The sequence below is a fragment of the Gobius niger genome (genome assembly GCF_951799975.1).
Source record: "Gobius niger genome assembly, chromosome: 14".
Lineage (NCBI taxonomy): Eukaryota > Metazoa > Chordata > Actinopteri > Gobiiformes > Gobiidae > Gobius > Gobius niger.
In genome coordinates, this window is record NC_136865.1 from 2,937,685 (window position 1) to 2,953,817 (window position 16,133).

General features: G+C 44.1%; 4 protein-coding genes across 4 annotated transcripts in view; all 4 read right to left on the reverse strand.

Moving 5' to 3' along the window:
• LOC306973624 (uncharacterized protein) overlaps window positions 1-16,133 on the reverse strand; it is a 198,781-nt gene that overhangs the window by 15,786 nt on the left and 166,862 nt on the right. The gene's annotated exons all lie outside the window — the stretch shown is intronic.
• LOC306973428 (uncharacterized protein) lies at window positions 827-7,573 on the reverse strand (the record flags this gene model as incomplete). The annotated part of the gene is made up of 3 exons (XM_079570351.1): window positions 7,320-7,573; window positions 5,874-5,969; window positions 827-1,938 (listed from the first exon to the last, which is right to left on the reverse strand). Exons 1-3 carry the CDS (start codon window positions 7,483-7,485, stop codon window positions 827-829), a joined length of 1,374 nt encoding a protein of 457 aa, XP_079426477.1. The 5' UTR covers window positions 7,486-7,573.
• LOC306973429 (uncharacterized protein) lies at window positions 10,409-12,748 on the reverse strand (the record flags this gene model as incomplete). Its single annotated transcript, XM_079570352.1, has 4 exons — window positions 10,409-11,139; window positions 11,208-11,367; window positions 12,336-12,515; window positions 12,724-12,748. The coding sequence occupies 4 exons, from the start codon at window positions 12,746-12,748 to the stop codon at window positions 10,872-10,874; spliced, it is 633 nt and encodes a 210-aa protein (XP_079426478.1). The 3' UTR covers window positions 10,409-10,871.
• Window positions 12,760-14,158, reverse strand: LOC306973430 (uncharacterized protein; the record flags this gene model as incomplete). Its single annotated transcript, XM_079570353.1, has 2 exons — window positions 13,985-14,158; window positions 12,760-12,977 (listed from the first exon to the last, which is right to left on the reverse strand). The coding sequence occupies exons 1-2, from the start codon at window positions 14,145-14,147 to the stop codon at window positions 12,760-12,762; spliced, it is 381 nt and encodes a 126-aa protein (XP_079426479.1). The 5' UTR covers window positions 14,148-14,158.

Below are 16,133 nucleotides of genomic sequence, written 5' to 3' on the forward strand. Positions count from 1 at the left end.
ATCCATCCATCTTTCACCGGGACTGAATATATAAATGAAAAACAATCAACATATTTTTATGGATTTGTTTAATGAAGAATAAACAATTTAAATTGCATTCATGCCTCAATTTGAGCCACAAACGTCAGGCTAAAAATCAGAAGTTGGTATTTCCAAAAACACATTGGTGTAAGAACAGGGGGCGGTGCTTCTGGCGGGTCGCAATATGATCAATGAAAATGCTTTTGCCGATGTTTGGAGAGTTAACCAGATCAATGGAGTCTGGGGAGACGTACTGAATTTAGAGTTTGTTTTTGATTTGGGGTTGTTGTGACGCACCAGCTGAGCCACCGTTCTGGAGGATTTTGACAAACAGAACAATTCAAATAAATAACAGCTTCACACATTCCAAAAGCAAATGGAAACAAAACTAACACAAAAGTGTAACTCATCACTGGACGAGAGGTGTAAAAAACGTCACCAAAATGTTCCTGCCGATTTGGACGAAAAGGTAAATATGAACTTTAAAAACAGATTTTAAAAAACATACAGTTTAGACACTATTTCACAGTGTTTCATTACAAAAACCAACCGAAGAACGGGAATCTGTCCTGGGATGTTCATGTCGACGCTACAGATTTTTCCAACATCGATAGTGCCTTCATTTAGTCTTCAGGCCAGACGCTGCAGGTGACTGGGGAAAGCATATGTGAAGATTTCAATAAGTGCATGATCTTTTGCAAACGTCTGTCATAACGCTAAACTGTGCAGGTGCGGGGGGGGCTGTGGCCTTCTGTCCGGCCCACGTTACCCTCTCCCGCTGAGAGTCCGTTCCCAGAGCCGGGTTTCAGGAATCGTCAGAGGAGTCTTCGGTGTGGTCCGGGTCCGTGTCGCCCCCCTGCTCGTCCCTCCTCCTCTTTCTGGACAGCAGCGCGCTCTCTCCGGTTGCTCTGGCTTTGCGTTTCTTGCCCGTTGTCTCCGCGGCGTCCCGTTTGGGCGGCTCGCTCCGGTGCGTCCTCATGTGTCTGACCAGGAGGCTCTTTTGCTTGAACAGTTTGCCGCAGACCGGGCACGGCGAGCTCTCGTTGTGGGCTTTCATGTGCGACGCCAGCTTGTTCTGCGTGTCGAAGCTCCTCTTGCAGACGGCGCACGCCTGACTCGCTTTGCCGCTGCTCTCCTTCGGGGTTTTGCCGCTCTTTCTCCTGCTGCTGCGCTTGCGTTTCGGCTTCCTCCCGGTATCCGCCTGGTCCGCCTCCGCCCTCGCTCCGATGTTGAACGTCTTCCTCACGTTGTTGCTGATGATCCGCAGGTCCTTGTTCTGAGCCGAGCTTTCGGAGAACCGTTTCTCTACCAGTTTTTCCAAGTAGATCCTTGGCGTTTTGGCGGTCGTCCGCTCGCTGTCGCTGGGGTTGGAAGAGTCCTCGGTGGTTACGTCGTTGGTCGCTAAAGCACTCGCCCGCTTGACACTGTCGCCCGATTTTTGGCCTGAATTCAGCGTTGGGGGGACAGGGACTCGCAGCAGTTTCGGGGGGTGGTCCGGCGGGAAGGCCTCCTCTTCTTCAGACGAGTTCTCCGTTTCATCTGGACTTGGTCTCGGAGGTGAAAGTCCCTCGAACTCCCACTCCACATTGTCGTCCTCCTCCTCAAAGTCCTGGGGCAAAACCTGGGGCTGGTTCTGGGCCGGAGTCGGGTCCTGGTGGGCGTTCTGCTCTTGAATGTGCTCCTCCGGGTCGGGATTGGGGTTGAAGTCTTGGTCCTGGGGTATCAGGGGCGGGGTGATGCTCTGCTCCGTGGGCTCCTGCTTGATGAAGAGCAGCGTTAAAGCTTTGCTCTCGGGCAGCTCCTCTTTGACCCAGTCGCAGGGTAAGGGGGCGTTGATGACAGCAGCGGCCGGCTCTTCTTTGACCAGCGTTTGGGCGATGCTCACCAGAAGCTGCTCCTCCTTCACCGGGCCTTGGCCTGGGGTAAAAGAGAAACAGGATTATCACAATACTCACAATAATCCATTCATCCACAGCTCATGGATTATTGAAATAGCTGCTTTACTGATGGATGAGTCAAAAGTTTTGTTTTAACTTCCTAACCCCCGCCTTAACCAAGTGCATTTACTCCGGTTCGGCTTTACTCAAATCTAAAATCTCACATGCTATAGGCCAGAGTAGCGCCTCATTTCAAAGCTCAGACCTACAAGACTCATCTCAACGGAACATTTTCTGGCATTGTTGTCGCATTTTCTTTTTTGTGATCAAGTTTTTATTGAGTTGTGCGGGTTATCAGGTTTACATAACAATTCCACATGCAGCACAGATTTTTTATAGTTGACCTTCATGATGTTGTTTAGTGACCAACACACTCCGACCACAGCTCTGAGGGCCTGAAAGAACAGCTGAAATTATACTGAGAGTAGATTACACACAGGTGGCCTCTGTTTAACCGTTAGGCCAAGGAGTGAACATTCTGGAGTCATTAGGAATGTTATAAAGGCAACTTAATGCACTCAGAAAATGCTGTATGAATACTTATGCAAGCCCCACTTTTCGGTTTTCTATTTTTTGATAAATAACAGAATCATGTATCATTTTGCTTTCACTTCACAGTTGTCTGTTACTTGTGTGTGAACGTTCAGTAAAAAAATCTAAATAATATCTTTATGTTTAGGGTTGTAAACATGACAAAATGTGCAAAAGTTCAAGGTGTATGAATACTTTCGAGAGGCACTGTATAATTTAAGGAAATAAAGATACAGTAAGACAAGGCGGCACGGTAGCACAGCGGTTAGTGCTTGTGCTTCACAGCTAGAAGGTCCGGGTTCGATTCCCACCAAGGACGGGGCCTTTCTGTGTGGAGTTTGCATGTTCTCCCCGTGTCTGCGTAGGTTTCCTCCGGGTACTCCGGTTTCCCCTACCACTAAAAACATGTACAATAGGCCAGGAGGGCCTGGGGACGACGGATGAAAATTAGCCAAAGGCTACAATCCGGTGTGGCTTGTTCATTAACTTGCACTGTCCCTACCAAATAAACCATAAACAAACAACACCACACATAGATACTACACACTCACACATTCACTCACACCCCACATGTCCCACCCCTACTGTCCAGGCATGGTAACAAAAACAAAAAAGAATTGATCAAACACCACTGGTAGACAAGAGTGATAGACAGAACAAACATATTTGCTCATTTCCTCCGTCAGTGACATCTACACAAATAGCTTTGGATACACATAGTTATGCAACATTTATACTGTATTTGTAATACATATAATTATGTACTGTACTACAATCAAAGCATCAGGTTTCATACAGTAGCTGCATTTTGTGTAACAGGTTTGACCAACATGAGATATTTTGGCTTTTGGCGCCGTGGATCCGAGCTGCTGAGAGCTCCAACTGGACAATGTCTTTAAACGATGAGAGACGTTGCTCCACACTCAGGGCTTGTCTAAGTTTCCATCCACATGCTGTCATCTGTTTAGCAGCTGTGAGACCAGCTAGAATTTGGCGGCGTTCATTGATATTTCATTTAAGATTGGAAGTCTCATTCAGTAAGAGGAACCTCTGAGTGTGGGGCAATTCTCTTTCCATTAGGTTTGACAAAGCACCAGCAACATTTTCCCACAAACAGTGAACCTGGGGACACTCCCACACCATGTGAAGGAAAGTCCCAATGACCTTGTCTGAACAGAAGTCACAACAAGGATTGTCCTTAAGTTTCATCAGGTGCAATCTCCTAGGATAGAGAGAAGCCCCATGAATGAACTTGTAGTGGATCATTTGGTGGTTTGGGTTTCTCGAAGACAGAGACACATTGGACCAAATACTTGTCCAGTTCCACTCAGAGTGATCTTTTAGCTCTGTTTTCCACAAGTGTTCAGTAGGTAATTGTTTGTAAGAGGCTTTAGTGACAAGTGTACAGAGATCTGAAACAAGGCCATTGTTTTTTTCCCTGTGGTGAAGAGGGGATGGTTTTCTAAACGACATCCCCACGGGACGCCATGGGCACGCAGAGCTGCTCGTATTTGCAAGTTTAAAAAAAATGACGTTGCAGGTAATGTGAGATTTTCCTGCAAGTCTATGATTTCTCTTAGTCCGTTTTGGTCTGTTATTTTTCCGAGCGTGTGGACCCCCTGGCTTTCCCATGGAGAGAAGGAGGCTGTTTTTTGCCTATTAGCAATGAATAATTATGGAAAATTGGAGATTGTTGATAATAATTGTTTTTTATTTTCATGAATTGTTGTCGCATTTTCATCACTTTTCTGTAACTCTTTTGTAGCTTTTTTCAAGTTTTTGTTTGTCATTTTTGTTGCTATTTTGACGCTAGAAGTTTTTAGATTTGAGAAAAGCCAAACTGAGGAAAAAGTGCTGAGTTCAGGTGGGGATTAAGAGGTTGAAGAGTTTTGTGTGTCTGTGTCTCCACTCTTCCATAGTTTAAACCTGTTTGGAAAGAAACTTCCTCGCTCCTGTCCCCGATTAAGTCCCGGCCACCATCAGTGCAGTCTCCACAGGAGGTTCTTAGCTTTCAAATGAGGAATGCCCAGTTTACACAAACTCATGCTCATGTGCAGCTTTGAGCGGACCAAGATCAGCTGAAGAGATCAGACTTTAGTAGCTGGAGTCTTCTCCTCCTGCGTTCAGTCTGTCAGATGATACTTCTCAAACTCACAAATATCCCAACACACAAGCAGCTCCCGTTTGATCCTCGAGGTGCTCTCCTCTAATCTGACCAGCTTTTCAATAACGAGTAATCTGACGTGACGCTATTTCCAACGCAGTAATCACATTATCCAAGTCCCTGTACGTCACTATTTCGTAAAAAGATTCAGTTTTTCTTCTACGATATTGTGATTGAAATGACACGTTACACGTACTTTTACATACACTACTTTGAATAAGTATTTGTTTATTTAGGAGGGTCAATCATATATTTTCTATATTAGATCCTTAGAAAAATAAATTGTGACCTCTTGTACATGACAGTAGCTTCACCATTTGGCGTCTCGTACAGGCCGCTTTATAAAAACGTTCTTGATTTAGCTTTGAATTTTAAATGAGAAGGTAATGTTAGAATAAAAAAGCTAAAATGGGCATTTTACATTCAAACTAAAACAGCTTTATAATTGCAGCATTTTAAGCCTCTTCATAAACAGCAGCAGAGATGATAGTTTCAGCGTGATCTGAACTAAAGGCCTTGCAGGTGTACAGCTTATGTTATGGCCTGTATCAGAGCACATGGCTCAGTATTGTACAGTGAGTGTGACCCTCAGAGCGCCTCATCCCGGCTGTGGATCACACTCTGTCTGAGTCTCCTCTGTAAAAGCTAAATGAAGCTCTGCAAAGTAACAAGGAACCTTTCTCTGTCGTCATGTTTAGCAGCTGCTGAACATCCTCAGGGACTGTTTAGCTGGAGTAGCTTAGCGATAGCATTGAGCAGGAGCCGCAGCAGATTCAAGATCTGATACTCTCAAAACACCTGGATCAGCTCCCCTAATGAGTATCCCACTGCAATAGTTCTTTTGAACCGAGAACTGTCATATTCTCATCAGAGTTAAGTCATGTTGTTGGGGAATGATGGATCTGTGTGAGGGCTCCGGCCCGCTGGACTGATCTGTTACTACAACATAACTGTCTCTGATTACATGTTTGAGATGTTATGTTAGTTCACTTCACTATTGGACAAAGGAAATGACAGAAGAAGTCAACACTCCATAACATTCCATTGCACCGTCCTAGGTTAAATAAGAGGAAAACCTGAAAGCTGTCACATACTGTTGATGATCTGAATCCGCTCCGGCTCTGGAGGCTCCTCAGAGACCTGGCCCTCAGCTACAAAACAAACAGACGCTCCACAGTCAACTGGACAACATGTGACAACATCTCAGCCGTTAAACTCACCACTCAGAGTCTGAACAGCCACAATGTGTGGCACCTCAGGGGTCAGCTCAGGGGTCAGCTCAGGGGTCAGCTCAGGGGTCAGCTCAGGGGTCAGCTCTGGGAGCACTGCAAAGAGCAGACTAAATCAGGCTTAAACGTGGACTCAACAGGACTTTAACGGCACATCATGGACTCTCTGAGCTATAGCTCTATTTTATTGTGTTCACGTACCTTTTTTTGTTGCCAACTCTTGTAAAGTGTAACACAAGTGTAGGCCATTTATATTATTTATTATTACATGCTAACGGCGAGCTTCAAGAGGCGATTTGTCACTTAGTGGACAATCTGCGGTCAATCTGACTGTTAGTAAGGACACAATATGGACTTGACTTTCTTTGTTTGTGCTTAAAAGAGTCAAACAGACTGGGGCAGGTACCGTTAATCAATACAAGTATGGTATTGATACAATAATGTAGGTGTTACAGGTGTCGAAAGCAGTTCTGATGCCAGTTTCTGTCTGGAAAGTTTGCCCAATGTATTTTATGTTTTTTTGCCACAATTTCTTCAAATTAACCCCAATTTTTCCATACATTTCTCGACATTGGAGATGAACCCGATATTGTAAAATTGAATATATTCTAAACATTATTGTTCTGTTTTCTAATTCTAGACGACAAATATTAAAGGGGGGGTATTATGCAAAATCGACTTTTTCCAGCTTTCCATCATGTTATTCTGTCATTCCCTCATTAAAAACATACCTGAAGTGTTGCCTTGGCACATTCACGTATTTTTGAGTCATCTGTAAAAACTCTGATGGCGGCCATTTTAGGGATAGGTTTGCCTGAGTCCTCCTAGGAACGCCCCCACCTCCTGGAGACGCCTCCGAGCTTTCGTCACCAGCCGAGTAACCGACCACTGCTCCTCAGCAGAACCCCCTCCCCACTGATGCCACAGACAGCGTGTGGAGGGGGCGTGTCTAAAGGGTCAGAGGTTCTTAAAGAGACAGAGGCCTATTTCAAGACATTCACTACAGCCATTTTGAGAGAGACATTTTATACAAGGCAGTTATTCTAATTTACTGCATTTACAGACCAACAGAAGGTTTGTCATCATTGTAGTGTGATATAGACTGGTGCTGTGTGATTGAAAAAAGCAGAATACCCCCTCTTTAAGTGTAGGTCTCGAAAAAAGTGTTCAGGTATCGGTATCGAAAACCAAGTGCCGTTAAAGTACTGGTGTCTAAAAAAAACGAACAGTACCCAGGCCTGTGAAAGACTGACACAATCTCTAGCAGTTTATTGGAAATTGACTGGCAAATCAAAGAAAGACATTAGAATTGCCACTCTTTTTGCCCTGTTGCTATGCGGTTGCTAGGCTGTCGACGTCATGACGCCACATGCAGTGCGTCTCGCCTCCCCTCACATCTGAATACGCTGCTCTGACGACGATGTTGAAACACGGTACCTGGCGCCGGGGTGTAGAGCGCCCCCTGGAGTCTCTGCTCGTACGTAGAGACGAGACGCTCCTCATATTCTGAGATGGTTTTCTCCAAAAGCTCAAAGATCTCCTCCGCCGCCGCCTCCAGCCTCTGCTTCACCAGCTCCCTGAGCAGCACCGGGACACGACACATTTTACTCTTCCACTTCCACTTCAAGCCCCGTGAACGTCCTGTTTCAGACCCGAGCCGCTGCCCGGGGCTGGGCCGACACGTGTATCTGTCAAAAATATAAACAGATAAACGCAACTCGAGAACTGATGATGAGTGTGAGTGTTTTTGTTGGAGTCGCGGGCTGTTTATGCCGCCATTTTGTAAAGTCGGCGCCTTTGCATTTCACTTCCGCCGTCACTTCCGGTTCGACTTCAAAGAAAAATATAGGCTACACCTGTCACGTTCATAACCTTGTACAGAAGTATGAGGGGGAAAAGTAGCAAATTTTGAAACATGCAAATTTGTGAGAAAAAATCTGCACGAAAAAAGTCCTAAATTTGCTAGAAACAGCAGATTTGTGAGGGGAAAAAAGTTGAAAATTTGCCAGACTTGCCTGAAAAAAAAAAAAGAAGCTAATTTATGAGAAAAAAAGCAAAAAATAAACTTGTCAACATTGGTTATTTGTACTAGGGCTAGTTAGTATCACCACTCGAAGTATAGAGTTCAGCTGCTTTTATTTTGGAGGCTTAAAAAGTTATGCTCATAACCGAAACATCTTTGATTTTTTCAGCTCAATTATTTCCCCTCACAAATCTGCTATTTTTTGTTAGCAAGTTTATTACTTTTTCAGGCAGATATTTTTTTGTCATAATTTTTTTTATGAGATTTTTTTCATTTGGGGTTTTTACAAACTGAGCCATAATCATCAAAATGATAACAAATATCGCTATGTCCCTTTGCATGTCATGAATTGGAAAAGAATCACTATTGTTGCCCTCTGCGTTGTTGTTTTAGACCAAGCAGAGAGATGTTGAAAACTGTAATACCAAAATACCACAAGAGAAATGTAAAATGAGACACTAAACACTGATGAATTAGACCCAGTTCTTTTGCTCAGTGGTGGGAAGTATTAGACACTTGATCACAACAATGATCAACTTTAAACATATAAAAATGATGGGGTTCCATTGTATTATGGGGTTCCATAGTGTTTGAAACTAGCACTGTCTAGTAAAGTTTCTGTTCACTTTTTCTTGTCCGGTGTGCTGTTTATGCAAGCTATGCTACTATTTCCCCTCTTGCCAAGTCATGTGCAATTGGCACTTCTCCATTTACAGGCATCTTGGACAAACAACTTTAAAGGTCAGCGAGAGGCCAAAGTACTGAGCGAGCATATTACTATACTTATATTATTATACCCAGGCTGCTGTGTGCGCTCCGATCATTTTGAACAGCACAACAGTCTGGGGACCATGGCCGAAATGTTCGTATGGATTTGGGAACCAATCACAGAACGAGGAGGGACGGCAGCTGCTGTCATGTTTTTTAATCCAGCATGATAGCAGCGACTCCATATTTTGATCAAGCTTTAGACCGTGTTCTAAATAGTTTAGCTCGAAAGTTTACAGCAGGTACGTCATACGATGGCACGATTTAAACAGCTCTGGACCATCGTAAACCACACCTCTACTGTGAGAAAATGAATTGGTGGTCTCCAGACTAAATATCATTTGTGATATTTTGTCTGGCGATGCACCCCTGATGCACAGACACCACAGGAAAGCCACCATTTTACGCCACTGCTGCTTATTGGTTACCTTATCCACACACAAAAATACATCTTAAAAAATACACAGTGCAATTGATCAGGAATGCTCATAACAGTTTATTTTTTGAAAAGATTGGTGTTGACAAAACGCACAGTGCTGTCTTCATGAGTACTTGGATTATTTCAGATTAAGAAGGACGGTGAATCTGATTTAAATCTTTGACTTTGGCTTTATCTTGCACACACACAACATTGTCTTTGTACTGATAAAGAGAAGTTTTAATGTATCCCTCCAACACATGGAGGCACGGGGCACACAGCACATCACTGAAGGGTCTAAGCGCCCTGCAGGACAAAGAAAACACTCATCTGAAATAACCATACTGGTTTGTAATCTTACTCATGACACATGTTTTATTTTTGCGTTCACTTATATAGCCTTGCGATTGGCCTAGCTTTTATATTATCGTCTAAAAAATGGATTCTTTTGGGCATGTGAGAAGAAATGGGCACAGATTTAATTAATTAAGATTTGCATTTCATCAGAGGAAAGAGAATTGGAGATTCCTGAAGCATTTTGTTTCGCTAACTGCTGGTCAAAAAGTGAAGCTTTCAAAAAGTGCTTCACTGCGAGTCGTGTATCAGTCAAAGCTGCTCCGAGTGTTTCAGCGTCGCCTTGACGAGGAACTAAACCACAGATGTTTTCTGGTCCTTACTTTGGCGACGAAAACCACAAGTTCCCGTCCTGGAGCTGCCACCTTAACGTGGTGGAGGGTAGAAAATACTCTCAGCCATCGGCACCACGCGCTCAAGGACCCTCCTAAACCTTATAGGCACACGAATTAGCTCTCATTACAAAATGTTTAAATAGATAAAACCTCTACACCGCAAAAGGTTTCCTTCTCTTCCCGCGGGTCAGTCCTTTAAAGAGATGCAGTATTTGGTGCTGCATGGTGGCCATTCACCAACCATCCACTACTCCATCCATCTGACCATCCAGGGTCACACGGCCTCATCAGTGAACAAGACTGTTTGAAAATGAGTCTTCATGTATTTCTGAGCCACTGCAGCCGTTTCTGTTCATCAGCTTCAATGAACAGTTTAGGGGAGGCTGGATAGAAGGTTTATGCACAACTGCAGCCTCTGGAGGGTCCTACACCTTGATGTTCGGGAGACTCCAGAGGCACCAGCAGCTTCACATACCTGTTTGCTGCTTTGTAGCAGCTGTTCTCTTAATTGATGTATTTGTCAGAAACCGTCCTCATAAACGCTTTTCCTGTTCTTTACTAAGTCCTGCATTTGTGGCGCAGACACTTTCACCACATGAACGCAGTTAAATGGGAAATGACTCCTGTCGCACTCCCACAAAAAACTTCCTGTCCCATCTCAATCCCAGCGTGATGTGCAAAGAAAAATCTTCCCGTCCCGCTCCCGACAGAAACAGTCCCTGTCAATATTTTAAAATGTAGCTTTGAAGATGCACATTCAGGCTGATTTTGTCCCAGCACATGGTCATCCTCTAGTGTCCACTTCTAAAGCCTCTTTAGCCATGGTGAACTAGCCACTAGGTGCTTGTGGCTTACATGAGCGCGACGGTGTTGCTCCCTGAAGTCTGTGAAGAAATGGGATGTTGTAAATGTGTCAGGAAAGTTTGGAAAGACTTGGATACACAAAACTAACAAATCAAGATCTCCTCGCACCCCCTTTTTGAAACCATCGACCATCATCCGGAATGGAGGTTTTACGTCACGGATTCAGTGAGTGTGACGGACAATGATGAGGAAACCTTGGGACTTTCCTGTGAAAGGGTGGGAGCGTGTCATGTGGCGGCGTGGTGTGCCTCGTCCGCGGGCCTGCTCAGGTGGCCTTTGCCGGCGTGCATGGACAGGGCGTGGCGCCGCAGGTTGGACTTGTCGCTGTAGCGCTTGCCGCACTCGGAGCAGCAGAAGGTCTCCCCCAGGTGGATCTTCATGTGGTTGGCCATGCTGTCCTTGCGGTTGAACGTCTTCTGGCAGACGGGGCAGCTGAAGGGCCTCTCCCCCGTGTGGATGCGCAGGTGTGTCTCCAGGTTAAAGTGGGACTGGAACCTAAGGCGGACCACAGCGTCAGCTTTCAACACCGCTCTGGGGGTTCGAGTTAGTGTCAAGTGTTTTACCTGAGGCCGCAGAGGGGGCATTGGTGCGGTCGTTTCTGAGACAGGCCGTCGCCCCGTCGTTTACGCACTTTCCCCGGTGAGTCCTGGTGCGGCGCGGCGCCCCCCGGTGGACACAGAGGGAAAGCACAGTCCAGGGTTCGGTTCAAATCCAGCTCCTCGTCTGGAGGGAAGAAAAGGCATCACCCAATCAAGTTAGATACTGGTGTATAAAATCTGCAGTTGTGTTGCAGGCACAAATGATTTTTTTGTTTTTCTTTTAAAATAGATTTTTTTCCTTCTTTTTTTAATTGTTATATTGTTATCGTGATATTCCTCTTTATATAAGGATATACATCATACATTTCACTACAATGCACTGTGTGCCTCTGAAAAATGAAAAGTAAAATTTCTTATTTTTGTTTAGTTGATATGAATCAACTTTTAAAGCAGTACTAAGTAACTCTTGCCCCTAGAGGCCATAAGCGCAACTGCAGGTGTCGTAGCAAGTTACGATTTTATAACTTATTAATTGTCTTGGAGAGTAAATACTACGCTGACAGAAAAGGCGAAGGGAGAGAGGGTTACTGTGCATCCAATTACACAATGGAAATAATTTTTTTCACTCAAACTTGGCTGTAAATACTGTTTAAGTGGCGCTAGCCCGCAGATAGCTTCTTCTTCGTGATTACATTAGTGTGTATTGGTGGCTCCGGTCCGGTGGCAGTCAAGTTGCAAACATGGTTTTCTGGCCAGAGACACCAGGGGGAGATGAAAGACCCTCCAATCATCCCATAAACACTTGTATCACCCCCACAGGAAAAGGGTTTATTAAGGTTAACACATTACTTAGTACGGCTTTAAACTTTATATTAGGGATGTGCTGATCCGACACTGGTATCAGATATAATGCATTAGTCTTATATAGCGCTTCTACAGCCGAGCCAGGGAAAAAAATACAGTATCAGGCATCGGTTCCAAATATCCGATACTGAACCGATCCCTGCTTAGGCTGAAACCAATTTAAAACACAAACTGAAGCTCAGAGAATATGGCCGTGCTAGTCTCATTCTGAAGCTCTGAACCTGGAGAATGCAGCCGGTCAGTCCGTGCACAGAGCCTTTCCACTGCACCCGAGTAAAGTGAGCACACCTGTCCATACGTCCTGAGCCAGCCGCTCCTCTTTAGTGTGGGAGTGTCGGAGAACAGCGCCCCCTGCAGGAGGCAGAGGGACAGTCTGGATGTTTTGCAGTGGAGGGGTCCATGTCCCTCCGTCTTCAGTCTTCACAGAGACACCGCTCCCCTCCTCAGACTCGGGGACACTGGCCACACCTGTTTAAGCAAACATTCAGTTCAAATCCTTTCTTTCGATATATTGTAAATTTAGTCGACATATATGCTTATATAGTTCTTAATTAGATGTTATCTGAAACTACTCGTTTACAAATTAGTACAAAACAGAGGATTTTTTTTAATTATTTGCAGTAGGATGTTGTTTCCATTTGGCCTTTCAGTTCATTTCTATTCCGTTTTTATAAACGTCTGGAAATGTAGCCATGATTCATGACCAATTTATTTAGGTTTTAGTCACAAAAATGTAATGTCTGGAAACAGGCCAAACCAAAGCAGGCGATGTACCTGCTGCTGCACCGGGCTGTGTGCCGAGGGGGCTGCTGTTCCAGGGTGAGAGCGGCTCGTCTGTCTTCAGGCGGCTGCAGAGCGGCGTGTGGGTGACGTCCTGCTCCTCTTTAATGTGGGGGGCGTCACACTGGTCCTGCAGAGGAAACCCGCCGTCTGAGGGAGGAAAGCACATGCAGCATATTTATACAGCGAACCTCTTCACTGATACCAGCACACAAGAACAGCTGAAAGGTCGCACTGGAGAGTCAGTCTGCTCTTTAGGGCTGAAACGACTAATCGATTAATCGACGATTAATCGCTTATTTAAATAATCGACAACTATTTTAGAAATCGATTAATCGTTTTCTGTTTAACACAGACTCAAATGGAGCAAAAATTACATAAAAATGTAGCATTTTTGATGAAAACCTACTTTGTTTATATAGTTAGGGTCTGTGTAAATGTTTTCCATTGTAAATTTCATGAATAGAGCCTCCAACAAACATGTCTCTTTAGTTTACTCCATCAACACATCTTCAAGCAGCGCCACTTAAGCTACATGTGAGAATTTGTTTTGAAAAAATAACATTTTCCTACACCATTCACAGCCAAGCGATTACTCGATTAATCGTAAAAATAATCGATAGATTAATCGATTACAAAATAATCGTTAGTTGCAGCCCTACTGCTCTTGCACTACTCATTAAAGATTGAGTGTGAGTGTGAACTCTCTGATGAAGCAGATAGCCATTCTGCGAGCTTGGCACCTTTCCTTTCCATCCCGGTGGCCCCGATGATGCTTCAGGATAAATCTTATCTCCGGTTTTCTAGGGTTTCTGAGAGGTTTTTCAATCAGCAGTGAAAACCTAAAAAACTATTGATCCTGGAGCCTCTTACAGGCTGTCAGGACGGTGAGTAAAGGCGCTCAGCTAACCACATCCACGGGGTCACTGAAAGGTCAAATGCTGATTCATTTCAACTTTCTTTTTTTTCACAGTGCGCTTTTAGTGCAAACTATGGCTCTTGTGCAGTAGTTCTAAATACTTCACATACTACTTCACCTAATGAAACTGAACTTTTGAAAGAAAGACAGAGCATTAAAGGCGCACTGTGCAAATCCCCGATGCTCCATTTCTTCCTATACAACAGTAACTGGTTATGGGTAAAGAAGAGGCGCAGACCTGCGGTGTAGAGCGCCCCCTGTAGTTTCTGCTGCTCGTATTTCGAGACGAGATGCTCTTCATATTCTGAGATGGTTTTCTCCAAAAGCTCAAAGATCTCCTCCGCCGCAGCTGCCAGTCTCTGCTGCACCAGCTCCCTCAGCTGCACCGGGACACGACACATTTTACAGCTAGTAAAAGGAACCAGTCCTGGGTTTAATTCCTGGGTTAGTCCTGGTTTAAGTCCTGGGTTAGTCCTGGGTTCTGTTCCTCGTTCGGACTCGGAGTGTTGTTTCCAAAGACGCAGTGGAGGTTACTACTGCAGGTCAAAGCTTAATCATCTTTTAAATCTGTTTAATCACACATACTTTAGTCCAGGTGTAGACCCTGGGTTAGTCACAGGTTTTAGTCCCAGTGACCGGACTGTAGAGGTCCAGGAGTGGGTAAACGCCTGTGGTTGTTCCGCCTGTAGCCCGTACAAACCGGGCTAATGTTCAGTCTTCGGGTAAACCTCTGGGTCAGCTGTGGTCAGCAGTGGTCAGCAGTGGTCAGCTGTGGTCAGCTGGGGTCAGCTGGGGTCCGGCGGGTCCTCTTCACGCTGCTGATGTCTCACTTTAGCTTCACAAAGTCCTATATCCGTCCGTGTTTGGGTGTTTCAGTCAGATGTGGCGCTTCAGTGCGGAGGTTTGAGCCGCCATCTTGGATGTGTATCATGTGTATGTGCGACAGCGCGGAGAGCGCCCTCTGCCGCGCGGGAGGGACACGTCTGTCTTTAGTTGTTCTCATGGGGGTGCTTTACATTAGGGAAGAGGTGGGTAGAGTAGACAAAATATTTACTCAAGTAAGAGTACATATACTTCATTTTAATATTACTCAAGTAGAAGTAAAAAGTAATCAATCATATCAAATCAAAGTACTTTTTACTAACAGTAAAAAATACTATACTATTGCTTCATAAAGTTAACACTTAAAGTAAATTTAACTAAGTAATGGAGCTGGGACAAAATATCGGATCATATTGCAATACTTTCAATACTTGTGTTTGGAGGATTTTTTTATCCTGCACTCTCTTTTCCAGCACCAGCACTTTTTTACATTTTATGTTTGCACTTTTCAATCTTAAAGCAGCACTAAGTAACGTGTTTACCTTAATAAATCCTTCCCGTAGTCCCTGTGGGGGTAATACAAGTGTTTATGGGATGATTGGAGGGTCTTTCATCTCCCCCTGGTGTCTCTGGCCAGAAAACCATGTTTGCAACTTGACTGCCACCGGACCGGAGCCACCAATACACACTAATGGAATCACGAAGAAGAAGCTAACAGGCTAACGGGCAAAGCTAACTGCGGGCTAACGTCACTTTAAACAGTATTTACAGCCAACGAATATTTCCGTTGTATAATTGGGTGCACAGTAACCCTCTCTCCCTTCGCCTTTCCTGTCAGCGTAGTATTTACTCTCCAAGACAATTAATAAGTTAAAAAATCGTAACTTGCTACTACACCTGCAGTTGCGCTTATGGCCTCTAGGGGGAAGAGTTACTTAGTACTGCTTTAACACAATAAATTTGGTTTATAAACTTAAGGACACATTTCTTTTTACACATTTTCCCAATTACTTAGGATCGGCCCCTGACTGAGTATCGCGGATCAAATTGTGACTACACTGCGTTCCAAATTATTATGCAAATGACGTTTTTCTAAGATTTTCTAAATTGTCAACTCAAATGAGAGTCTGCATAATTTTCAAGTCTTTATCTGGTAGAGGATCAATTAAATGTGGTGGAAAAAAATTCCTAGTGATAATGGTATTTTTTTCAAAAATAAATATAGTAAAAACCTCAAAATCCACTGTTCCAAGTTATTATGCAACTCATCGTTTCAATACATTTTAAAGCTTGTAATTAACTGAAAATGGTCATGTGTTGTATTTGTAGCATTAGGAGGTCATATTTACTGAAATCAAAAGCTATTTCAATCAAAAAAATATTAACAGGTCAAGTTATATTTTAACATAGGAGCCCTTGTGTGATAGCAGCTTCAAAAGTCTTAAATCCATTAAAATTGCAAGTTTTTGGACAGTTTCTGCTTGGATTTCTTTGCGGGCTGTAAGAATAGCCTCCCAGAGCAGCTGTGTGGATGAAAACTGCCTCCCAACCTCATAGAAGTTTTT